At 40.6% G+C, this 26,959-nt stretch overlaps 1 protein-coding gene across 2 annotated transcripts in view; it reads left to right on the top strand.

Annotated features, from left to right (window-relative positions):
- The window catches only part of hspa12a (heat shock protein family A (Hsp70) member 12A), a 57,861-nt gene that overhangs the window by 6,078 nt on the left and 24,824 nt on the right, over positions 1 to 26,959 (top strand). For both annotated transcript variants that reach the window (XM_022765127.1, XM_022765126.1), the window contains exons 2-6: positions 10,813 to 10,889; positions 12,035 to 12,162; positions 16,673 to 16,859; positions 18,109 to 18,213; positions 18,521 to 18,637. In XM_022765127.1, the coding sequence (XP_022620848.1) occupies positions 10,813 to 10,889; positions 12,035 to 12,162; positions 16,673 to 16,859; positions 18,109 to 18,213; positions 18,521 to 18,637 (614 nt within the window). The remainder of the gene's footprint in view (positions 1 to 10,812; positions 10,890 to 12,034; positions 12,163 to 16,672; positions 16,860 to 18,108; positions 18,214 to 18,520; positions 18,638 to 26,959) is intronic.

Below are 26,959 nucleotides of genomic sequence, written 5' to 3'. Positions count from 1 at the left end.
CGTGCGTCTTGATCCCGAAAGAGGTGCTATGACTTTTGGTGTTAAAATTCCAATTTTTCCCAAAGTTATTCCCAAAATACTGGGAATAAATAATGCATTAGGAATGCATTGGAATTTTCTTTAAAAACCCACAAAATTTCACCTTTTTTCTACAAAATTTCACCTTTTTTCTACAAAATTTCACCTTTTTTCTGAGTCACCCAGCTCTCTCATACCTGCACGTAGAAATGTGATTCAAACTATAAAACGGAGGAAAACTTCTGCTCTCTCCAAAACACAACAACTGTTTTTACATGACATGTAAACTTTTCAAACTATGAGCACTCAAAGGAGGAGTGGAAATCACTTTTTCTTCAAAGTTAGAGTGACAGCGTCAGTTGGCTAGAGTGCGTGAAGCAGTAAAAAATAACCTTTATTTTTATTTTTAACTCGAGCTCACGGCCAAACCGTAAAAAGGAGACAAATAATTCTTTCTGAAAATGTAGACATAGTTGTTGGGATTCATAAAATGTAACTTTGACAGGCAGGGTCTGCACAAAATTTAAACGGGGGTGCCGAGTCCGGCAGCAATACCTGTCTCACTCTCATTGACACCTAATGTAATCGTCTTTTTTTTTCAAAAGAATCTCACTCTGTCTTCGCACTGAGCTTACTCACTCATTTTAAGGAATATCTGAATAAAATAGAGACTGTAAGAAACTTCTGGCTTCAGTGTCTGTCACGGTGTTTTCGGTTTTTGAAAAGAAGTAACGGTTTTCTCATAATTTGCAATTGTTTTAAGCCATGTAGAAGCCAAATTCTGGGCAGATTTTCACATTGCCATGGCAACGGCAGCTCCTGACCTGTGTGCGTGTGTGCGTGCCTAGCAACCAGATAACCAACTCTCCAAGCTCCGCTAGCTTTACATTAGCCGCATGTTAGGTCTTAAATTACATTTAGTTAGGTCTTAAATATGTAAGTCCATTTACTGCTTCCTTTGTTGCTTTTCTTTTTGTTTTGTTAAATGAGTGAATGAAGTTGTGACGGTCTCCGCTGAGACAGAGGAGAGGAGAAGCTACTAGCCCTCTCTCGCTGTCACTTCTAGTCGCGTTGCTCTCCTCCCCAGTAATGTTAAATTTAGCACGGAAAAAAACATAATAGTGGTCATTTAAATAGCGGTTCATGGGATTTATTAACCCTCAGGGGTCCCTCTATCCTTTTTTGGACATTTTCTTCACTTTTCTTTTTTGATTTGCTGATCATTTTGGCTGTGTTACAGCTGAAGGTATGGATTTCTGCAAGGAAGTGTCTTTTTTGACATATTTTTAAAATCTAATGCCAGTTACTGTTACAGGTCTATTATACACTGGTAACACATTTTGTACCCTCTGGGGTTCCTCGCGTCCAAAAAAGGACACACAAAGAAAATGCTATAAAATCATCATATATCAATATTTTTTTCTGCTTTTTTTGCATACATCTCTTAAACCACTTCAGTTCTGCTCAAACCTACCAAATGTTTATTAGTTTTCAGGATTTTAACCCTTTAAATGCCAGTTTGAAGACATGTTGCCTCTTGTTTTATTAAAAAAAACAACACAGAATATGAGATATTTCCCACATAATACATGATGGAGGGATGTGACATTGTTTTATATCAGAGTCTTTTATATCAAGACATTTCTCAAAACCAGAATATGATCAGGGTGACTTTTGAACACTGGAAATAAATCATGTACTCATCCCGGCAGTAGCCCCCGTGGCACTGAAAATTTCCCTGGAATTTTCTAGTTTTTGTTTACTATTCATTCATATTGTTATTGGTAATGGTTATGATGAGTGAGTAGTTTGATTGTGTTGTATTATCTTCTTTGTTTATGTTGTATATTTCTTGTCCTCAGAGGAATAGGAGGAGACTATACACAGTTGGTCACTACAAAGGAATGTTGGAGGGAAAATGGGAGCAGGAGGCCATGTCTCAGACATGTGCCATTTGGAGGTGGAGGTCTGTGGACGAGTGGGAGTTACAGGATGTGGGAGGTGGTGCTCACAATCACATATAAGCTGAGAAGGAGGGAGGGGGAAGGGGAAGGGGGAGGGGGGATTTGGGGGGGCAGTACAAATATTTGTATGAACTGTGATCATTCTCTCTGCAGATATTGTGGAGAAATCTTTCCTTCTGTTAACCCATCAATTCTTTTGAAAACTCTTTCACTACTAACTGTTCAAGTTTTGATCTTAAATGAACTAAGCACAAGAGGCTCTGATCTGAGCACATGTAGCAAATAGATTTAAAGATCAAGAGTTTAACCTTGTTAACATTTGTTCCATTTGTATGTGGTGTATCCACTGCGTCAGGCCAGCTAATCAGCAAACAGCCTGTCCTATGTCCATCATTTTACCATGGTGTTGAGACCAAAACGCTTCCACACATGACTTTTCAGATGGCTTGTTGTCAGGATTCATTGTTAAACATGCCTTCAGCTACAGTACAAAGCAGGGTCCGTATTCACAAAGCATTTTATCTCACCACTAAGAGTCCCCTAAGTCACGCTAAAGGTTTTCTCCTAAGTCCTATTCACAAAGCTGCTGAGACCAACTTTTAGTAAGGAAAAGTGAAAACTCCTGAGCTAAGAGTGCGACTCTGTTGCTATGGCTGACGTCACTTTTCATGGACAAGCTCCCTGCAGGAACCACAGTGATTGGTTGATGAAAGACTGGTGTGTGCTGTTGAAAACGCATGCGCAACATCCCACAGTAATAATAAAATAATAAAAAAAAAACATTGAGAAATAAACAATACAGATGAAATCATAACAGATTAGGAGCTGTTTCTCCAAAATGCATCTGTATGATCAGGTTTGTGTCGACCCAGGAGAATTTACTAGAGTTTACTATAAATTCTCTCAATGGAAAAATTAAAAAAAAACTCACCTGTCCTAGATGACCACACAAAGCTAACTTGTAGCCTATTAGCCACAGCCTGCTGTAGCTGTACCTGTTGTAATGTAGCTGTGGTCCCAGCTGTGGGTTGAGGTATGAGAAGATTCCCACTGTCCCCCACCAGGTGACATCCAGCTGGAATATGATCCTTTCAAACAGCTGCCTCAGGTCACTCTCCATTAAGATCCATGAATCGTGTGTAGATCCTGGACACTGTACAACAATGTCTAGAACTACACAGGCAGCATCCAATACAACCTGTGTTGATGGTGTGATTTTCTTTTCCTGTTTACAAAATACCTCCTCGTCTCGTGATGGTGCAATCATTTTTACATTTGTTCACTCTCTGGCACCGATCACACTGGGTAGATTGGCAATTGCCATGAAGCTGCTTCTCTGAAGTTGTTGAACATCTAAAAGAAATTGTATGAATTGTCCTATGATGTCGGAGTGCATTTATTGTTTGGTGAATAGATTGGCTTTTCTCTGTTGGCAAGTAACGCAGCTTTGCCAAACACTTAATTTCACACAAACTCCACAACCATCATTATTCCCTAATGATTGAGGTGTATTTTTTAAGTAATTCAGCATCATGTAAGGTTTCCAAAACACTGCGACGTAGAATGACAGCAGCCCCTTAAGATTCTTTGTGATTTGGTCTTAGTGAGTTAGCCACTGACTTTAACTTCTCCCAGACTAAGGTGCTACTTTTAGCGCTAAGTGGCTTTGTTAATTACTCTTAGTCAGAACAATTAGGAGTCCTAAAGTTAGAACTGACACGCCCAAAAATCCTAAATTGGCAAATTTGGAAAATGCTTTGTTAATATGGGCCCAGATCATTACAGTTTGAATATTAATTATTATTTAGACATTTGAACCATTTCCATCAATGATTTTTTGTTTGTCTAACACCCACATTAATGTACCATGTTCATCTGACCTGCATGTCTTTGTACTAAGGGAGGAAACTGCATCTGTGAATGTAGACACATGCAGGGAAAATGACAGTCATGGCTCTGTGCTCCCATTCTGTGCAGAGCTAGAGCATCTATGTGCATTATTCAACTAGTCTGCATCTTACAGTCTGTAATGGAAAAATGCATAATGCATCTCCAACTAGCAAACACACCAATGTTACTGAGACAATCCAACCTTGTGTCTGTCATATAACAGTTTGAGTGAGAGGCTGCCTGTCTGAGGTGAATCTGTTGGTGGAGTGATGACAGCAAAGAGCAGCAGCCTCCTGATCAGTTATTAGTGAATGTGAAGCCAAATTAAAGGCTTCAAAAGCTGCTTCTCTTGGATAGAAATGTGAAGCTGCTCTGCTGAACTGTGAACACTCCCTCACTGTTGAATAATTCATAGGCTGTTTAAATATGCACAAAGCCCCAGAAAAGCCTGTCTGCAGAATCAGATCTGAAACACGCAACACAGGGTACATAAAATACCAAAAGATCTGTTCATCCTGCAGCTATCAGGAGGTTAGCTCAGCTGCTTAAGATATCTGAAGAATGTTTTCATGTTTGTAGCCAGAGAGGAGTTGGTAATCCAGATGTGTCAAAGATTACTACAAACAAAGATGTGTTGAAGTGGATGTCAGCACAATAGTGATCTATTTTTGTCTAGTCTGGGTGAACAGAGTTGTATTAGTAATCAGGGCCTGTTTCAGCTGAGCTTTGCTTGTTATCAGTTTTTCCATTACAGACGGCAGGAAGGAAAGCCATTGTAGCAGAGAGCATCAAGGCATTTCCTCAGTGGGACTAAAACGCTCACCCCTCTGCAGGAACCGGTCTCACTCTGTCTCTGTCTCGCTGCAGATTCATTGTTTCATATAAAACTTTTGTGTCTTTGTTGAAACAAAAACTGTCACACTTGGTTCTTTAAAACATCTGTTTCATTTACAGTCTGTCATTCTGTCTGCAAAAGAGATGCAGAAATGTGAAGCCAGTATGAAGGTAGAGAGGAAACAGCTGATTTAAAAAGCTATGTATGACTGAGTGTCTGCTTTTGATCACACTGTTCGTCAGCGACAGTGATGCATTTTTGATTAGTCAAACAGATGTGTCATTACATCATGACAAACACAACAGTGACCAACATTTTACTACTTCATCTGTACTGACCAGGACAACCAATGCTTCAAGATGACCCTCAGTAGTATTTAGAGAGGAGACCATTCAGAAGGAACCGGGACCAGCAGGTACTGACCCTAGCAGTACCCTGGACTCACATTTAAGCTTTAAAAAAATCAACAACCCATGTTGTCTGTCCCACAGCTGCTTTACTCACCACCCAAGCATGCATAAAGATGATGTCGTTCCAGTTGGTGCCTTCTGAATGAAGCAGATTTGTAAATTACAGTGGAAACACAAGGAATAACCTCAGACCAAAGTCTCACAAGGTTGTTAAAAGTTCAAGTTCTGTTACAGGTTCTGTTGTGAAATCCCTCCCTATGTTTGAAAGCTGCTGAGGCTGACTTCACTGCCCTGGTTTCTCTGGCTTTGTTCAGACCTGGTATTAACATCTGTCTTAGGTGATCAGGTCACAGACGGTCAGCTCTAAGTTCAGGTGTGAACAGTATTTCAGTGTGTGTTTAGTAGTGTGAATGCAAATGTGTCCTGGGCCACATTGACAGACCAACTACTTAGAAATGGCACAGATTACAATGATTACAGTGCCCTTGTCAGAATCACATCTCCAGCACCTAAGACATCAAAACAAAAACAAGCACCGTCATAATTTTGGCTTCGGTTCTCGTGACATCTGTAGTTAGGATGAGAGAACATTTTGTATGATGATAGAATGTCTCTAACCTTATCTTATAAAAAAACATGCATTTAACATATGGACTCACAGGCCTTGGTTCAGGAGGTCTGCAGTGCGACATTGTACTTTATTACCCCTCACCTCCACAGTCACACTGATCTGTTTACAGCATCATGAAACCACTGACTGAAATACATACCTGGATTTACTGCAATGTAGTATAGTGTGTGTAGTATCACATACATTCCACTAACTGTAGTTAAATGATGTCCCTTGTAGGATGAGACTGATGTGTGAGGCTGGTTGAATATTTTAGAACAGGTGTCTGGTCATTGAATCACCAGGCCTGTGATTAGAAAATCAGCCTCTGTCATTCACAGTATGAGTCTGAATGTCCCAGGGTTTCTCAGAGGATTTATCCACCATGACAACGATGAGGAATGTTTGCTGTGTAAATGATTATAAAGCTACTGAGTATCTACAGCTAGCAGCAGTTTAATTCTAAAATATGTTGGCATTCATCCTCAAAAACCCACATCACTGTATATTAGTGTGTTTTTGCAGATCTCTGTGTGTTTCTGACTGTGTGACTCAGTGTGTGTGTGGTGTGTGTGTGCGTGTGTGTGTGTGTGTTTGTGTGTGCGTGCTTGCGTGTGCGGTGGCTGCAGCTATTGTCAGGCTGTTTCTCTGTGTGTCTGGGCTGACAGCCAAGTGGATGTGGCTGGCTGGGGAGAGGGTCTCTCTCTCTCTGCATGGCCTGAATGAATGGGACCTCAGATGGGAAGAAGAAACAGCACATTCTCTTTTGCCTTATGAATGTGGCTCTTTGATAGTTGATTTTTTTGTTTGTGCCTCTGAGTTTGCCGCAGTGAATTTAATGAGGCTCCTCTTCTGCTATTGTAGGTAACAGTCTGTGCCTGGCTTTGTATCTGTCTCTGTGTCTTAGACACCACTCTTTTCAGAGACAGACTGCCACTGTCAGTCAAGACGTCCCACAATCCTCTAGGTTCATTAACAAGTTTATGAGCATGTTACATTTTAAATATTTAAACTAGATACAGTTTAGTGGATTAATTATAGTTAAGCTGCTCTTTGTAGCTTTGGGGCTAAACTGAGGTCAACTTGTAGAATGAGGTTGTATTTGCATGATGAACAGGCCACGGACACAATGTTCTCAACAAAACCACACAAACATTCATGATATACTGTTTGCAAACAAGAAAGGATAAATGATCAGAAAATCCAAACATACACTGTGTTGAAGTGTATATGGTCCTTGTTTCACATCACCATCTCTATCACCAAAGCAGCTCATAAAAACACCAAGAAGAGACCAAATCCATCATTTAATAACACTGTTCTATAAACCAAGTGGAGCCCGGTTGGAGCTCAGATTATACGTTCACGTCCATTTAGCCACGAGCGTCTGCGTGACTTACATTTTGTCATCTTATCTCTCACACTTCTATGTGCAGTCCACACTTGTGGCAAATTCTGAGCTAGACATGAATGAACAAGTCTGTATATCTGACGCAGGTGTTGAGCGTCTTTTTTCCTTCTTTACACAATCTCTTCTGTCACTCCTCTGTCACCCAGGGCAGCACATCAGATTGTCTCAAAGTATGCACTGTTATCCCCATATTTGAATGAATGTTGCAGCTGGCCTGTCTCTGTTATGGCCTGCTATTCACCCCACCTGTTCCAAACAGCTATATGCTTCTGTCTTCCAGTGTGGTTAGAGAGCATGTCGTATGAACCAGTAAAATTCGAGCATACCTATGTCTTAAGTCCTGCCATGCTGCACCAACCCCTGATCACTTGTGTTTCCACTGCAACCTCCTGGCAGGGATAACCGCTGGGCTGGTCATGGCCACATCTCCAACATGTCTGCATGGTGTCTGATGGACTACCTGCTGCACTGCTGTAGCTTGGCTTGAATAGCAGGAACCCAGGCACAAACATAATAAGGTAGCTGATGGTAATAGACAGATTAATACTTTATTTTACCAACATTTCAGAAAAGTGGTTGAAACTTGGACATTTTACTGGAAACATACAGAAACTCTTCTACCAGAATAGATGTTGAGTGATCAACAGTCAGACAGAGCTGTTAGTGATGTTGTTGGAAATGAAGCTCAATATAGACAGAGTCCAAAAGTCTGAGAACAAATTAGTTAAAAATAGTCTTATGGTGTTTAAAGGTGAATTGTTACATGGATTTCTCTCTGAATTGGTGTCTGGGTGACAGTGGTTGAAGAGGTGCTGCTGTTGTACTCCTTCCCTTGAGGGCAAGTTAAAAGCTGCTTTTCTCCTCAGCCTCTGTGAAACTAACCTTAGTTCAGCAGATGAAAAGATGAAACAATGTCTAAGAAAGTTAAAGACTTCCCTCATTTACTGATGTGAGTCTGTTAAACTCAAAGTGTTTGATCATTTCACTGACTGACACACACTGACTGTGGCTCAGGCCTCTGGGTAACGGTCGTTTTGGGAATAGATGGAATGTGAGGCCGAGAGGAAGTCACTGCTCCTGTCTTCACATCCCTCTCAGCTGCAGAGGAAACATTGTAATGACAACATGAGTTCAGTAGACTTTTCAAAGAAATACGTTTGCTGTTTAATTTTACCCATCAGCCTCCACTGTGTGGATCCCTGCTCTCACTTCTCCCATTCATGCTGTTCAAAGTAGTTTTTCATATGTATTTTGTGTAGGAAAATCAACTCTTACAAACAGGGGCGTAGTGTGGATGAAAAATTGGTCCAGGACTTTGACTCTGACTGGCCCCCAAACCCATCTGGAGACAACATCACACTCAGCCTGTCACACGTTATATGAAACAGTAACATGAATTATACTCCTAGTTTTGTAATGTTATAGTTAAAATGTTCTTTACACCGTTCAGTTACAGATGATTTTATTACTGTACAAACACCAACTACAACAACACAGTGACAGAAATAGTAAGTGAGGTCAGACTCTTCAGACTCTTTATGACTTAGTTAGTTAGTAACTAGAGAGTGTGGGGTTACAGTTCAGACTAGACGCTACAGCAGTAAACACAGCAGTAGACATTTTAATATTAGTGGTAGAGATGCACTGATCGGTTTTCAGTATGATCAGCTGTGATCAGACTCAGATAAACGATTCTGTGCCGCTCGCATTTACACTCATGCCACATCATGGTTCAAGTCACACACACAAAAATGACGTGAAGCCTAAGCACCATACACAGTATTCATTTGTATGAGTTCCCCTCTACTTAGTTTTTGTATTGGGTTAGAAGTGGGATTGAAAGTTGTCATTCACAGCACATTGCTGCGTGTTCAGAAAGTAATGAAATTTCTTATTACATGGAGGTAAACAAAGTCAGCTCGCACAATGGAAGAGAATGGCTTAGCCAAAGTTCTGTAATACAGCACTTAAGATACTATTTACTACAAGAGCAATCACTTTACTTCTCTAATTGTGATTAGATTTTTATGGCCATTGTGTGGAATAAAAAGTCAAGGTTGTAAAGGTGATTTTTGGAATGGGCTACTGGGGCCATGGAAAGATAGGCTGCATGGTGGTTAGATGGAGTCTAGCCACAGGTGGTCTGTAATTCTGCACCGTAATTGCCTGGCAAAGTGTATTATGGGTCTTCAGACCACTCATCCACTCCATAGGGGTGGACAAGAAAAAAGGATGAGTGAAGCGGAAAAATAGGATGGATAACATGATGTCCTGTCGTGAGACAAATCTGCCAGACACTTACAATACGTCGAGGGAGTATTATTATTGTGTGGATTCAAAGAACACTTTCTGTGAACGCTATTAAGCCTGACTAATGAAAATGATGGTAGCGAATGGAGAGATAATCTCCAATTCAACTGAAGTGTCATTGTGTTTTAAAGACAGGTGCGACAGACGCTTTCTGCTGTTTGAATAAAGTGGACGTCGTCAGTCTGCAGCTCTTCACCAGAAGAGTAGGTGTCTTCACAGGCTGCCAGTTCTCAGAGTTCAAGGACAGAACCTCTGGAATCAAGTGGTGTCCAGCCTCTGGTTCTGGGCCAATGTGGCTGTGCTAGCAGCACCCACTGTCCAACCAGCACCTCATAATAGCTCCACAGTGTTGTTTCTCTCTTGCCATTCATTCCATCCAAAAGGCTTGTTATAAAAACCTGTCAGCTTCAGGGATCAAACATGTTTAGTCACCCAACCAATCAGCTTCCATCGCATCTTGCATCTAATTTCAGAACTGATTCTATCATTTAACCATTTTTCAACCAAAAATGTCACATATTCTCTGGTTTCAGCATTAATATAGTATTTAGAAGGTAAAGAGGGTATATTTTATTTTTTAAAGACAGAATATTTTACTCCGCTTTCATCTCCTCACATCTCAACTACTGCAACAGCCTCTTCACCTGCCTCAACCTACAAACTATGAATCAGCTCCAGCTGTACAGAACTCAACAAGATCCAAGAGAAATGAAGTAGCCTCCTTGCACTGGCTCCCAGAATGTTTTAAAGCTCTCGAGGCCTCTCTCCATGTTATATATCTAAACTCTTAATTGCATATGAACCAGTTGGTAGGCTGAGATCCTCTGGCAGAGGCCTTCTAGTTGTTCCTGAGAGCTAGAGGTGACAGAGCGTTCACAGTCAGAGCCCAACTCTAGAACGAATTGCCTGAGGAAATGAGCTCAGCAGAGTCAGAGCTTTCTTTTAAATCTCTAAAACAGACTTTTCTCAAAGAGCTTTTCCTGATTTGAGTTTATTTCATTGACTGTCCTCATGACTGGATTCTAATAGATTTTTACTAGTGACAGTGTTATTAGTTCTGTCTTTATTGACTGTGCTGGTTGCTTGACTCTTAGAGTGTTATTGATTCATTGATTGTTTTTGATTGCCCTCTCTCTGGTGACACTGCATTTGGTTGTATTTGTACTCTAGTGTAAAAATACAGCAACTGTTTCAATGATCTGCCTGTTTCAACTCTGTTGCCTTGTTGGACCTGTATGTCTCATTCTGCGTAAAATAAAGATTATTGTAATTATTATTATTATTATCATTATTCAAGCTGAAAATCCTTTAAAGGCAGAGTGTGTGACGCTGACTTGAATATGTTTGTTTGTCTTTCTCTACAGATGCGATGGCCAATCCTTCTCCAGCAAAGAGCATGGGTGACCCTGGAATCACTCCACTGTCTCCTTCACACATTCAGGTGACTCAGCTCTTTCATACACACACTCATTTCTGTACCTATTGTTAGTCTGTATTGTGTTGTCTTTGTGTGTATGACATGTGTAATCTGCTGTCAGAGTGGGTGTAGATCCTTACCCTTATTAGTAGTTATCTCACCCGTCTGGTTCCATCTCTAGTTAGTGACTGAGAGGTCAATAACAGGACAGTCACTATGTCCATATATTATAGTTTATCTACGCTGCAGAATTAGTTCTTTTCCCTCCATGGTGTGAAAAATCAGAGTCAACTCAAGTCAATTTTTATTTGTATAGCGCCAATCTCAAGGCACTTTCCAAATAGAGCAGGTCTAGACCTTCTCTTTATAATATTATTTACAGAAACTCAACAATTCCCACCAAGAGCAAGCACTAGGCAACAGTGGCAGGGAAAGACTTCCTTTTAAGAGGCAGAAACCTCAAGCAGAACCAGACTCAGGGTTTGCGGCCATCTGCCTCGACTGGTTGGGTTGGAGAGAGAGAGAGAGAGAGAGAGAGAGAGAGAGAGACAGAGAGAGAGAGAGAGAACAGAGGAGGCTGCTCAGTGCTCATTATGCCTCTCATTGTTCCCTCTTCCTTACTCTTCTATTTTACATAACAGTGTTCAGAGGATCACAGCAGAAACCTGCAGAGTAGAACTACAGAAGAAACCTACTGTCTGTACCAGTGACTTCTCCACCACTATGTTACAACATGGTTTAGATCATGATTATGTTTCTCATACTGTACAGCTGACCAGGGCCAGACATGCAGGAACCAGCTGTACATATTATCTCAGTGTATCTCATATTATCTCAGTATTATCTCAGTTGCTGTGTGTGTGTCTGTCTTTGTGTTAAGTTGTATGAAATGTTTGATGTTATTGATCTGTTCGATTGTTCTTCTGTTTTCGCTTTGGAACTGTTGCTGATGTGAATGAAATTGTTCCAGTTTAGATTGAATGTGTGTGTGTAAGAGAGAGAGAGCTAGTTTACCATTTTCATAGGGTCAGGGTGAGTCATTCAGCTGTCCCCACACATATAGTAAGATGAGGATATTTGTGTGTGTGTGTGTGCGTGCATGTGTGTGAGAGGGAGATAATATGTGACCACGTGTCCTGACCCTCTCACACTGTGTGCTCTCTCTGCAGCAGACTGACACTGACCAGGTCGAGTCACAGCTGTCCTTTGTGGTGGTGGTTGCTATTGACTTTGGCACCACGTCCAGTGGTTATGCTTACGCCTTCACCAAGGAGCCAGAGTGCATCCACACCATGAGGTGAGCCAGACACTTAGTGAGGAGAGGTGTGGGGTGATGTTATTTTGCTGATAGTGGTCTACCTGGAAGGTGTTTTGCTTTGCTTAAGACATTTGTTGGTATGTCAAACTATTCCCTCTTCATGTCGGTCACAGTCTGACTCTATGATCTCATCGTGGTACCAGCTGTACTAATATATTTTATGTACCACTACTGACACTACTACATTCATCTGCTGAGGTGTTGATTGCACACTTGAGCCTCTGAAATTCTTGGTTGACATTTTTGTGAATATTACTTGGCCTTGTAAATTCAGAATCATAATTTATATACATGTACATTCGCTTGGTTCCACTTTATAAATCTCACTCATTGAGAAATTGGACGGGTGTGCATCAGCCTCATTTCACTCCCACAATAACTGGATGAAGACTCTCCCTTAATCAATCAGTTTGTATAAAAAACACTGTCTCCACCAAAAGTGATCAGACACAGAGAAGAACAACGAGGATGAAGAACAATCTCACTGATTGTGAAACTGGGGTAAAAACCTGCGTCAGTTTACTTTAGTACAATCACTCTAATGTAAAGTCCTGTTTTACTCTGAACTTCATTTATTGGAACTAAAGAGTCTTAATGAGGCTCCACAGGCTCTAACACTGTGATCAGTATATATTAGCTGACTCCACTTAACTTCTGTTCATGTCATTAGACATGATTGTGAATGAACAGATTGTGTCTGTTCATTATTTTAAGTTGGACAAGGATCAGATCATGTTTTGAGATATGTTTTGAGAAATTTATACATAGTCAGTCAGCACAGACTAGCTAAGTTGTTCTACAGTTGCTTGTGTGTAGACTAAACTAACATTTGAAGACTTTGGCTTTTTTTGTTAAATAAAAAACATTTGTGGGAAATTATGTTAATATTGCTTGGAAATAAGTTATGGAAAAAAGTATTGTTTTGGTACTGTTTTAGTATCAGGTGTCATATTGAGCACAGAAACCCCTGTAGTGAGACAGGCCGATATAAAAACACTACATTTTGATTTAGTATGGAAGATATGGATACATTGTGTCTGAAGTGATAAATGTGGTGAGGGTGTTTTAGTCTTTACTCTTTGGCATAATAATAATATATGCTAATATATGACATTATAATTAATTGAAAGTATTGAGCTTTCGTCTGTCTGGTGCTGATATTGCTGAGTTTGTTGTAATTCAGGACTATAAGCCTGAGAGTGGTGTAACCCCTCAGGTTGACTCTGTTGCCCTCAGTACCAGGCTCCACAGGGGTTAACTACTTCCATCCCACCACAGGCTGACAGGTGTTTAAGTTGACCTGCTCGTGTGTGATGCTTCACATTCCTGGAAATGCTGTTAAAGCTGCACCATCATGTTACCATCATGACTTCATGTTACAATCCATTTGTCTAGAACTGCACGATATGCAAAAAAATCATATTGCGATTATTTTGGCAGATTTCAATTAGAATGGTTGTTTTTTCATTTCATTTTCATTTTTAAAAAATGATTATGTAAATTTTATTGGGTCTTATACCAAACAAACATGTTCCTTTATGTCTGGAGAATATGATATGTAGGCTGAGGCGTCTTTGTAGCACCACAACACTGATGGTGCTAACAATGCACAACAATGTGACACATTTTACCTTTATCAAAGAAATTGCGCCTCCTGTGAGTTTTTGCAGCTCCTGTGATTTGGATATTGCACTTGACCACATTGTGATTTCGATTATATTTCAATCCTCTTGGGGCTAACCTATAGCATGCATGTCCCACAAATAAAGCTAAAGCTGTATTGTCAAACACATTCAGTGAACACACACTGATGATGTGAAACCACCAGTAGACCTTTAACATACGCACACAACTCCTGTACTTTACTTCCAACCCACCTGTTAGGTGAGGGTTTCTCTCTCTGGTCATCACTACATACTGTATGGCACTTTTGCGCCAGATTACCAGGGCAACAAAATGCATAGTTTATTTATTTATTTTTTTACAATCAGTGTGTTTAAGATCAACGTCACTCTCTATTTCATCTTGAACATGACCCCTACCCCTGCAGTGACCCAATATGCCTTAGTATTATGGCTTTAGTATGACAGAGGCAGGTCAGTCCAGTCATGACAGGCATAGTAGGACACAGGTGAAGCACATCAGAGCCGGGCAGATAAGCACAAAGCGAGAAAGCTAAACAAAGACAGGAAGTAAATCTTCAACAGACACACAAGGTAAGCAATATCAAAATAAAACAGGAAATAATAAACACAGAGTGCAAACAAATAATCACTAACAGGACAGGTCAAAGCCATACTTCTCAAGCACCTTCCATAAACACTGTAATTATTCTGCATCTAGTAACAGCACAGGGTGTAACACAGGAAGTAATCTGTAATCAGTGTTTTCCCTCGCCAAACAGGACTTTATAAAACTGGTTTTATGCGTCTAGATCCTGGGGGCCAAGACTGTGGCGTACACCTTCACCTCACGTAAAACTCTTCAGGAATCTATAGCTACTACATAGAGTGGTGTTCTGTATAGTGTACTGCTACTACAGACTAAAAACACTGGATCACACAGAAACACACACTGAACCGAGAGAAAACTGATAGCAGAATCAGAACAGTTATAAGGATCTAGCAAGTACAGCGTCAAGATCAATAAAACATGGAGTTTCGGGATTGTCTAACCCTTACCACTACAACAACGACATAAAGTTTGTTGTGAAATTGTACACAGGACAGGATTTTAGATGGAAATGTAGCCACTAAGTCCATAATGTTCATTAGCTAAAAGCTGTCACATCGAGTTTCTACCAGATCTCCAGAATTAGTCCTTTACTCATCAGGTGCTCTCAGTGAGATGACCTCCATAATCCCATCATGCACTTCTCCCAAGGAACAGAGATAACACCAAATATAGCTGCAAGTGGCAAGGAGGGGTTTCTAACCTTGTTGCGTTCAACAGCAGCAACAAGCAGGTTTCAGGTTTCAGGCAAAGTCACTGCAGCTGGTTGAATTTTCTTTAAAGAAGGAGTCACACATTTACTCCCCCTTTGAGCTTAGAGCCCTAAGAATAGCTGACCTCCATTTGTCCAGAAATACTGTGGTAGCACAATTAGCCTAGAAGCTGAGTTCACACGGCTTTCCTCAGAGAACTGAGGGACTCGGTTGAACCCAATCAAAGTGTTTAATAGATGCAGTACTTAGTGCTTACACCAAGGTCTCCTACTGCTCTGAAGCTGCAGTGATGTCCCTCACTGTCAGTCACTTTAGATAAAAGCATCTGACAGATGAGTTAATGTAAATGTGTTTTCAGCTTATATGAGAATATCACAAATTAGAATGAACTGAAATGAGTTCTGACTCTGCATATATCTCTGAGCAGCACACAGGAGACAGATGTGCCTGAGGAATTCCAGGCAACCATCCCCCACCCCCTCTTAAGGACCAGTTCCTCTCTCACAGCTGTAAGTTAGCTGTGAGGACATTTGTTGCTCTGAGCAGGACACCAGACCTGGCCCCTTGTTTATTTAAAGATAGATCAAAGCTTCTTGGAAAAGGCAGAAGAAAAGATCAAATTAACAAATAACTGCTAATGGCCCTGGAGGGTCACACTGGAGATTCCACAGGCCCCTCCAACAGCAGGGGGCTGCTGCCCTGCCTTGACCAGAACCCCCCTTCAGTTCACATGGACTTTTATAGAAGAGTATTTTAGCAAAGGTTTTCAGCAAACCAGTCCCATATCACTGCTGGATGGACATAATGAAGGATCTGTCTGGGACTGGACATATGTTCACTCTGAGCTACTCTTTTAGACACATCTCCCCTTGACAGTGAAGCTCCCCCTCCCCGTGACTCCCCCTCCTCACCTCCTCCAGAAAACATGTGTGATCTAATGCCATGACTTTATCATTGTTCTTATTGTTTTTATATGTACACTTGTTTTCTTACTTGTATTAAATATTTTCTATCATTTGTAGTTGAATGTCTGAACATTTGTTAATGTTTCCATGACCATTAGAGATAAATATGTTATGTTTGATCTCATTGGAATCACCTGATCATCAGGACGACATCTTTATTCCTTTCAATTGATCAATAGCAAAATACAGTTACAGTTAGTTACAGAATCTTCATCTACATCATCATCATCATCTTGTGCCATGCTGAATCAGCTGTCACACAAGTCTCTCCCTTTCTGCTAACCAGGTGGAAACCTGATTCTAAATTGACCACCACTGTTACCAGCTGGTCGCATCAGTTTGGTTCACTCACCTGTTGCATATTTCCCCTGTAACTCTGGATTTGTGTTGTTGTTGTGTCAGTCATTCTGTAACTTACTGTCAGTCACTTTATGTATCTGATCTTTTGTTGTGTTGTCTTAAAGTTAGTTTGTGTATTAGACACACTCTGGACCCACTGCCTCAGCTTGGATAACACAAAAGCAGAAATCACACATGTATTGTTCATGTATTGATATTGACTGACTTGCCTCCTCCTAGGCGTTGGGAAGGTGGAGACCCTGGTGTGTCCAATCAGAAGACTCCAACCACAATTCTGCTGACTCCAGACAGGAAGTTCCACAGTTTTGGCTACGCAGCTCGTGACTTCTACCACGACTTAGACCCCAGCGAGTCCAAACACTGGCTCTACCTAGAAAAATTCAAAATGAAACTCCACACCACTGCAGTAAGGACACAGACACACACACAGTGAATACATGCACAACACTTCTTCTTCCTCTTGCACATATGCTGACTCTCTCTATTCTTTGCCTTGGTGGGGGCATCTCTGCCAGTGGCTGTGGCTTTACTGTTTCATCAGCACTTCTTCTGTGTCTGCTCTGGTGTTTAATTAGACACGTGGCCTCAGTATGATAACACTATGTTACCCTGTAAAACTCAGGGCTTGCCCAGTTACCAGTTTTCATCCAACCACAATAAACATGTTATAGTAGTAGTAATTATAGCAACATATTTTGCATAAAGCTGATGATAATGTTGTAAATGCTGTTCATTTCATGACTCACTGAGTATTCTAAGTTTAAAATTACCAAATTAATAATCTGAAGCCTCTTGTTGGCCCCTAGTTTCCCCCATGGTTTTTATAACCCATAATATGAACGTGTTGGAAAAAAGGAACAAAATGTATGTTTTTCCTTGAGGGTTGGGCAGGTGAGGGGCTTATCTGGTCACTGTCTATGTGGGAACAAATTTCATAACAGTTGCATTATGAAATGTTTTGTGAGCGAAGTTGACACTGAAAGGTTAAGGCTGACAACAATCTATATTTTATATTCTATATTAATATCAAATATTAAACATTTAAAAAATCTTATATTTAGATTAGGGATGCCCTGATTGATCGGCCGCCGGATTGGACGATTTTCATTAAAAATACGTGATCTGTAGATAGATCTGAATTAATGTGAATGTCACCGATCATCTTAATACCGATCACCTGTGGTTAATACTCCGATGTCTGCGGCTGAGAGAAGCACTGTGTGCTGTGTTGTGTAGTCCCGCCTCCAACCTTGTCCGCGACGGGTGACCAAAACAAAACAACATGTCGGCCGTGTGGAACGTGTGGAAGTGTGTGAGACTAATAGAACATACGCCATCTGCAATGAGTCATACTGTTGCACTAGATGACATGTTCCTTCAGTAACATGAACACACATTGTAGTTTATTTTGACTCGTTTGCTCTTTAGCAGGATGATGGGGGTAGAGCAAAGGTCGAGGGGGCCACAAAAGCCATTAGGAATGGCTTTGACCATGAATGACCATGCCACTAAAAAATACAAATAATAATATACTGAGTAGAGTATCACATATCTACAGTTTGTCAGATACCCCCACTGTAATGAATGAATCTTGTGTACTTTTCTTCTTCACCAGTCGTTTTATTCAACTCAGTGTCTTTTATCTGTGCAATCAGAATTTGTCCATTGACACTGACCTCCACGCAGCCAATGGGAAGCGAGTGAAAGCTCTGGATATCTTTGCGTATGCATTGGCCTTCTTTAAGGAGCAAGCTCTCAAGGTAACATACCTGTGTCAGCACTACATTTTCTGTTGTATTACATATGCAGTATATTTTCATATTTGGTTTATATTCTATAACTTTTTTTTTTTGGCCCAATCTGAAGCCAGTCTATCTATTTACATCATTTTAATAAAGCATATGAATTGCTCAACAAACATTTAATCCATAAAAAGGCGACTGGTAGCACTGACCCAGTAATTACTTGTTCTGACTCTAAAACCACTTTACCATGATAGTCTGAGCCCCAAGTGTGACACTTACCTGCCAATGAGTGTAAAAAACAGTCTGAATGTTCACTCTACAGGAGCTGAGTGATCAGACAGGTGGGGAGTTTGACAACAATGATGTGAGATGGGTGATCACGGTTCCTGCCATCTGGAAAATGCCTGCAAAGCAGTTCATGAGGGAAGCTGCCTATAAGGTAGGCTGAGACGCTTCAGTCACATCTACACTCTCACAGTCATTTCCTGTTTCCAGCATCTGTAGTTTGCAAACCACTGATTTCTAAGTCTTGAAGGAGGAGAGAGAGATGGATGGTGAGTGCCACTCACACATATAAAGTCAGTGACCTCCAGACTGTGTAGGAGGACACTGAGAGGGAGTCAGACAGAGATCAACATAGAGACACTTTGGTCCTGTTCAGACCTGTTCAGACCTGTTTATACAGAATATTTTACTATTTCAAATGAATAAAACTATATTTCACTGTAGAGCTGTGAGCAAAGCAATAATTCACTCAAACCCTTGCCCCATGCTCTTTAGCCCCTTTTCCACTGGTCAAAAAACTCACTGATAAGGCTTTTATCTGCAGTGTAAAAGGGTTCAATCAGCATTCACACCTGGGTCAAATGACTCAGCAGTAGAAGCAGGTATTTATCGGTTCTGGCTCCAATCGACATTGATGTAAACACAACACCTGGTTGAACTCGCTGATTCTCATCCCCTTTTCCGCTGTAACGTCTTCAGCGCTCAGACGTTGTTGACAGATCTGTCACCCTAGTTTAAGGCTAAGATGAATTTGTCTCCACTGGGGCTCCTCTATGTCACTCATTACAGATTACAGTAAAGAACACATTGGTTGTGGAGGGGTCCATGTCAGTGAATGTATAGTCTACCACAGTATATGCAAGAGCTGAGGAGTAAATCTTCATAAAGAACCCCCTCTGAGCCTACCATTAACTATGTACAGGCCTAAGGTAGAGACGACAGAGACGCACCAACTCCCTGCAACTGTGATGGTAATGGTTGGTGTGGTAAACAGGGGGGACTGACTAAACACGTGATTGTTGCCTTGTGGGTCAATGACATCAGGTTGAGTGCCTGTTCTTCAATTCAGCTCTCCTGTTAGAAGAACATTTCCCTGGGCCTGGAAGCAGGTGATTTCTGAATGGAGAGTTTCTTCAAAGGAGAGAAGCTTGTTTGTGTCTGAGAATCTCTAATTGCAGTCAGTCAACAGGACCACCCGTGGGCCCTGCTTTCAGGCTGTGTGGAAGGAAGCTGTGATGGGCAGAGCTGTTGGCAGCTGGCTGTATGGATGTATCAGGAGGTGCCAGGATTTTGTCATTTTGTGTGCAGAGCAGGGAGAGTGGGGTTTGGGACACTTTCATTGTGGGGACTTAGGAGAGCAGGTGTGTCAGGTGTTGGACTTGCCTGGTGAATCTTTCTCTGTTCTCAGCATTCTTTTGTACTTTGGCCAACTGAGCACAGAGCACACAGACATTTCTTCCAACTATGGTAATGATCTTTGCTGTATTATTCCAAACAAAGGGCTCGTGCAGCCTAAGTGAGAATCATACCCTTAGACCAACGATGCACTTGTATAGATTATAGACTGTAAATAAAGATGGACATAGCCTCAGTGACTGCTCAGAGTGAGGTGCTCATCATTGTCAAAGAGGTCTCTCTCTCTCTCTCTCTCTCTCTCTCTCTCGCTCTCTCTCTCTCTAGTTTTATTCTTCTTATAATTATCTTACCTGTTTAGGACTCAATAGCTGCCATTTTTAAATACTCTGAGGCTCCTATCTTGGTGACAACAGTTTTCTGGTGGTCCAGTACCCTGCACGCAGTAACTCTTCCAATCCCTTATCTGCAGTTGTCTCTCTTTTTTTAAGGAATCAGAATCAGGTGGTCCAAAAATGCTCTTTTACTGGGGTCAAAAAAGATTCTAAAAATAAGTCACTGGAGATGGTCAGAGTCCAATGCAATAGAAATTATTCTTTCAAAAGAACAAAAGCGAGATCAGATCCAGATCCAAACTGAAGACAGAGTGCCTGTGCAGCATTATATGTAGTTCCTTCTATGTGGATTCTCCACCTATTTTCTAAAGCCAACCTATCAACCTGGGAACCTGAGGATAGATATCCTCAACCTGGGCCTTGCTACACCATTACTCCCAGGGCCTTCAGACCATTTTTTTTTACTTTATTTCCTCCAGGTTCCATTCTATAACAATCCTACTTCAGTAAAGGCTGGTCCACTTACATATCTGACCTCAGTTGTGAATATAGTTATTTCATTGTATTATATAAGTTTAACATCCAGTATATTAATAATGCATAGTATATTTTATTGAACATTAACTACAACATTTCCCCCCTTTGGGACTAACTAGTCACACATTCACACATTATCAAGACATACATAATGACAGGTTCAAACATAAACATATAAAGGATTGCAAATGGATCCTGTATTATCATTCTTACTTGTTACAAAACCTCACACATTGTGACATAGTTAAGGGTTATGCAGTAGGCTTGCCAAACACATTTGGCAAACTTGGATAATTTAAATTGTCATTTAAATTATCTACACTCCCAGATCTGACTCGGTACACATCACAGCAAATGGTTATTTTAGATCCAGAGAGAATATAAATTTAACAGCCAGTGCAAATTCAAAAACATGCATAATACTTAGTGTGTATACTCTCAGTTCAAACATAGTGTTCATTAAACATTGTGCTCTTTATGTGCTTTTCAAACATACTACTCTATGTAATTTTCAAACATAACACTCTTTATGTGCTCACTAATCTATTGTTGGAAGTGGTGGTTCTGGCTGTTGGACTGGCATCTTGCCTTGGAGCAACTGGTACAGTACTGAAGGCTTTGGTGGAGGTGATGTCGATGGGAGTGTAGTGGGTCCTCCTTGGACTGGAACTGCATATCCTGAGGCAGTTGGTTGCTTCCCCAACTGAGTCCTGGGCCTTCTGACCATGTCATTAGTACACTTTGTTTTACCAAACAACCTTCAGTATAGTCCATATAATGTGAAATTGCATGACTTTCCCTGCTAATGCATAGTTATTCAACTGTCCTTGTTTTCTGATTGATTTAAGTCTCCATAATTTTGTATTAAGACCCCGTATATTAGCAAAACTATAATCTGTGTTCCTAATCTCCATAATGTCTTTCCTCCTGTTACTCTGTCTCTATGTTCCTGCTGGTCCTGCTGAGTCTGATTCTGCGGGGCTCGTGAGTTCATCCTCTGTGTCTGATCCACTCCTCTGCCTTGCTGCTAATGATCCACCCCTTGGTGTTTTGTATGCGTTTGATAATCTTCACCCTTGCACAATGGTCAGTGCCATTCGCATTTCTTATAGCAAAACACAACAACGAAACAGGCAACGCAAAATGGCCATGAGAACTTCTCCACAAACTCTTTTGAGGACCATCTCTTGTGACCTTGATAGCCCCCTTTTTCAACCACACCAACTTCTCCAGCTACCAACAATGGGCCTGTAGTTGTGCTAACTGCTGCACATTTTGCAGCTTCATCTGCTAAATTATTGCCCTCTGCAATTAAAAAGTCTGTCCTTTGATGTGCTGGACACTTAATGATAGCGACAGCTGTAGGGAGGTGCATTGTGTCTAACAGAGCAGAGACAGCTTACCCGTGCTTTACTGGGGTGTCATCAGCTCTAAGAAAATTTCTGTTTCTGAATGTTTCCATGTATGTGACACACACCATATGCATAAGTTGAGTCTGTGTATACATTAAGATGCTTTCTTTGTGCTAACTTAAATGCAGCTGTTAACACTTTGATCTCTGCAAGTTGTGCAGAACATGGTTGTGCAGCCTTGGATGCTTGAATTTCTGTAAAGATATTATCCTTATCTAATTGTACAATGGCATAACCAGCATGGTTTTGTGTAGCATCCCTGAAACAGGAGCCATCTACAAACAATGTGAGATCCACTGTGATTGGTTGTTTATACAGATCATCAAATGCTTGCATGAAGGTGTCTGTTGTTTGGACACAGTCTTGCGGCGTGCCATCCTCAGGCAACACTACCCTGGTTGCAAGATTCACTGTGTTGCATCTTGGGATGGTGAGTTCAGGTGCTGAAAGTATAACTTCATAACCGGTTTTTCTAGCTTGAGTTAGAATGAACCGTAGGCCTGTGATCAAGGCATGTAATTGGTGAGATGGGTATAAGACAACCTTGTGTCCCATGGTTAACGCTGAGGCCTCTTGAAAAGCAAAGGCTGCTGCTGCCAATCCTCGATAACAGGTTGGCCAGCCTGATTCAGTGTTATCCAATTTGGTGTGTAGTAGGCTAATGGCTGTTTACATGTTGGTGTATCTTGCAACAATACTGCACTTGCATATCCAAATTTTTTTCTGCAACATATAAATGAAACAGCTTGGAATAGTCAGGGTTTTCCAGTGCTGGGGCAGATTGCAGGTCTCCTTTTAGTGCATGGAAGGTATCTTTTGCCTCCTCTGTGGAGTGGACAGAGGAGGAGTTGTTTGTTTATCCTGCTGCCCATATTAGGGCTCGCAGTGGCGCTGTTTTGATAGCATAGTCACAAAGCCACGGACAACTGATCCCCAGAGAGCATTTGTCCCACTGTTTGTGGTTTTGGAGCTTTAGCAATAGCTTCTAACTGTGAGGGATCAATTAACCTGTTATATCCACACATTGTTCTGTCCAAATATTCAACTTCTTTTTGACAAAATTGAAGTTTCTCTTTGATGACTTTATGTCATCCAGCGCTGTTAGCACTGCAATCAAGTCTTTTTCACACTGTTGTTTGGTGGGACTACAAATTAGCAAACCATCCACATACTGGATTACAGCACTTGGAACGTCTAAGTGTTGCAGATCTTGAGCCAGCACTCTGTTAAAAATTGATGGGCTTTCTCCATAGCCCTGTGCTAGGTGCTGTCCTTGATAAGTGAATGCAAACAGGTGTTGTGAATCTAGATGCAGTGGTACACTGAAAAAGGCTGAACATAAATCAATAACTATACCAGTGTGTATCAATTGGAATGTTTGAGAGCAGCGTGTGGGGGTCTGGAACAACAGGTGTCTCAGCAACAACAATGGAATTGATAGCTCTAAGGTCATGCACTGATCGATAATCATTAGAGTGTGGCTTCTTGATTGGGAAAACGGGAGTATTGCAGGGGCTTTTTGTTTTTACCAAAACCCCTGCCTCTGTCAGGCCTTCAATTGTGCTTGATTCCTTCTATAGCATGCTGCTTCAGTGGATATTGTTTTCTATATGGCAACCTAGCTCCTGGTTTAAGCTTAATATGTATAGGTTGCACTACTTTAATCCTACCTACATCAGTTTTGTGTTTTGACCACACTTCTTGTGTCAACTGTTCTAACAGGATTTTATGTTCTGGTATTAATGGCATAAGTGTAGGTGTTCTTTCGTTTACTATGAGCTTTTCTGCTGTCCCTTCATCACATGCTCTTAATGATATTCTGATGTATGGTTGTCCTGGTGAGATGTGAATGTACTTATTCTCTGTAGGTTTCCACTCTTGTATTCGTAATGCTGTGTTCACCATTGGGCCAATTCATGGGTTCATGTCTTATGTCACTAGCAGTGAGACATTTGGGGTGGAGCAAACCAGGAACCGGTCTTGTAATTCAAGACTACCAGTACAAGATGTCCTATATACACATCTTGGCTGACCACATAATATGTTTTTTTATTTTTTAGTTCTTCCCAGCATTCCTCATAATCTTTATGCTTTTGTTGTTCATCGTACAGAAGAGTGCAATGAGGTGGCAGTTGTGGTTCATCAGCATTTCCTAACTGAGCTTGTGCCCATGGTTTCCATGTTTTCCACTCCTGGAGCAGTTGAGATTGTGGCATCAGTCTGGGCTAGTACATTAGGGGTTGGACCAGGTTGATGGCTTCCTGTTGTGTCAGTAATGGCATTATTCCAGCTGGTGGAGCCTCAGGGAAATCTATATAGAGGCCATCTTGTGTGAACATGATGTTAGCTTTAAGAGGGCACAAAATGTCTCTCCCTAGGAAGTTGACAGGTGTGTTGTCTGAATATAGCAGAGGTGCAACTATAGTTTTTCCTGCTATTAACATTGGGACTGGCTGAGTTAGGGGTGTCACTTGAATTTTCCCAGAGAAGCCTACAGTCTTGATAGATGAGTTGGAGAGGGGGGGGGTTTGAGCCAGTCTTTCCAGTACATGAATGTGTGGCTCTCATCCCTGATTATATCTGCAGCAACTTCAAAATAGTAAAAACAAACAGAATACATTTTCTACTTTTAGATGATTTATTCACTGTATGTCAACAAATAAAAATACTTTTCTCCTGTTTTCATAGGAAAATATATGCAGCTAATTTTGTCCCATAGCACAGCAGATGCAACAATAATTACAAATTTTAACATATAAGAAAATACATAAGTTATTTTGGTGGAGAATGAAATGGAGAAATCTAACCTATTTTGAACTAAATATGTTGAGAAATACTGTTGTGTGGTCTTGCAACCATCCCCACCCTATCATCCATGATTCAAACTAAGTAAGTTTTGATGAATTCAAACAAAAGCTTGGGATAGTTTGACAAAAATACAGCTGATGAAACGTATTACTTTCATTGCTCCAAAATAACAAAGCAATGAGCATATGTAGTATATATGTAGAGTGTCATCACTCTAGTGTGTTTTAGTGTCTCCGCATTAGATCCTGTTGTGTTAGGATATCTGACCAGACAGCTCATACAGAACATTTTTCATCTAATTTGTAACAAAGGGCTTGTCCAGGATTTTACAAACCTAAGCGAGAATCATACCCGTAGACCAATGAGCCTCTTGCATTAGATTTATCTCAAGAGAAATCTCAGCTGAGCTTTTCAAATACAACACAAACGGCTTACAAAAACCAAATCAGATACTCATGTAGTACACTGTGTACATAGTACACTCACATGTAGTGCACTGTATACTCACTGGCGCAGTGTAGTGTTGTCCCAAATCAAGCACTGTAGTGCACTTACTGGAAATGATGATCACAACACGTGACCACGGTTGTCTCCCGCCTGCTAGCTGCTTTGCTCGCTTAACTTGAAAATGACAGTTTTACCAAAGAGATAAAACTCTTCAGTACTTGACAAAAAAAACATAAAAAATAAAGATCCTTCCAGTAGAGTCCAGACACCACGGCACATTGAAGCTATTCTGGTCCTTACTGAGAAGGTTTCTGTTGGTTCTTCCTTTAATTGTCACCCACTGGTTTATGATAGCATATGTTATGTCATAGCATCAAAATAACACAACCAAATAGCTTGTCTGGTAGGTCTGCTCTGACACTGACCAACTATTCTGATTTCCTTTGTTAATTGCCTTTTTTCTCACCATTATAAATATATCTAATATATACTACTATACTTATGCGGTGTATATAGTCAGAGGACAGCTTTGATGGGTGAGGGGGACCAGGGCTCTGCATGTGAATGTGTGTGTGATTGTGGGCTCTTTTTGGACTAAAGTGCACAGTGCAAGTGCATTTAGAGCGTGTCCAAATCCACTTTTTGTGTTTTCGGCATAACATGCAATAAACCAATCAGAATGCCAACTTTCCCTTTAAAAGCCAGGTACGCTTGTACCTTGGCAGATCACTATTATAATAGTGCAGTCTTCAACACGTGTATGCATGCTGCAATACTTGTTGATCACAAGCTGGTATATGATAGTATATACTAGCATTGAAATAACACAACCAACTTTCTCATCAGTTGTAAGCAGTTTCACATTTCCACTCCAAATACCTCAGACTGTTTCCTTTAAATATGTGAGACACACAATTAGGCCTCAGTGAACAAATCGCTGAGCAGTTAGACAGAGACTCATACTTTACGAATCATAGAAACATTTGGGTTTGCCAATGACCATCACTGTATTTTTCCAAACAATTGGCTCCTCTGGGATTTGAACCCGAGACCTCTTGCAAGCTAACTGACATACCCCTAGACCAACGAGCCACTTTTCTTAAATGGTTTATGTGAAGAATGATGTGACAGAGTCTGTTTATTGACAGTGTTTATTTTTTATTGTGGCCACAAACATAATTATAGCATCAAGGGTGGCACTGCATTTATATATATACTGTATATATATTTATACTATATATATATGTATATATATATATATATATATTTATACTTATGTATTTAGTCAATTTCTCAGGAAATAATGTTTGGATCTTGATGTAAAAAATCTGACTTATTTATTGTTTTGAGATTTAGGACTTGTCTGCTGTGTGCTGCTCTAGTTGTATTTTTCTTTTTAACACAGAGATTGATAATAATATTAGATTCCAATAAAAAAGAAAACTGCTCAAACCTCTTCACAGACATTATGAATACCCCCTGTTCAAGCAGATGTGCTGACAATGATAATTTCTGAAGCCCCAACATGTATTGTACCTCATGTCTGTCATGAAAATCATCCAGAACAAAGACTTTAGAACTTTA

The sequence above is a fragment of the Seriola dumerili genome, unplaced genomic scaffold, assembly GCF_002260705.1.
Source record: "Seriola dumerili isolate Sdu_G_001 unplaced genomic scaffold, Sdu_1.0 BDQW01000665.1, whole genome shotgun sequence".
In the NCBI taxonomy this organism is placed as follows: Eukaryota; Metazoa; Chordata; class Actinopteri; order Carangiformes; family Carangidae; genus Seriola; species Seriola dumerili.
This window is presented reverse-complemented; position numbering and strand designations above follow the sequence as displayed.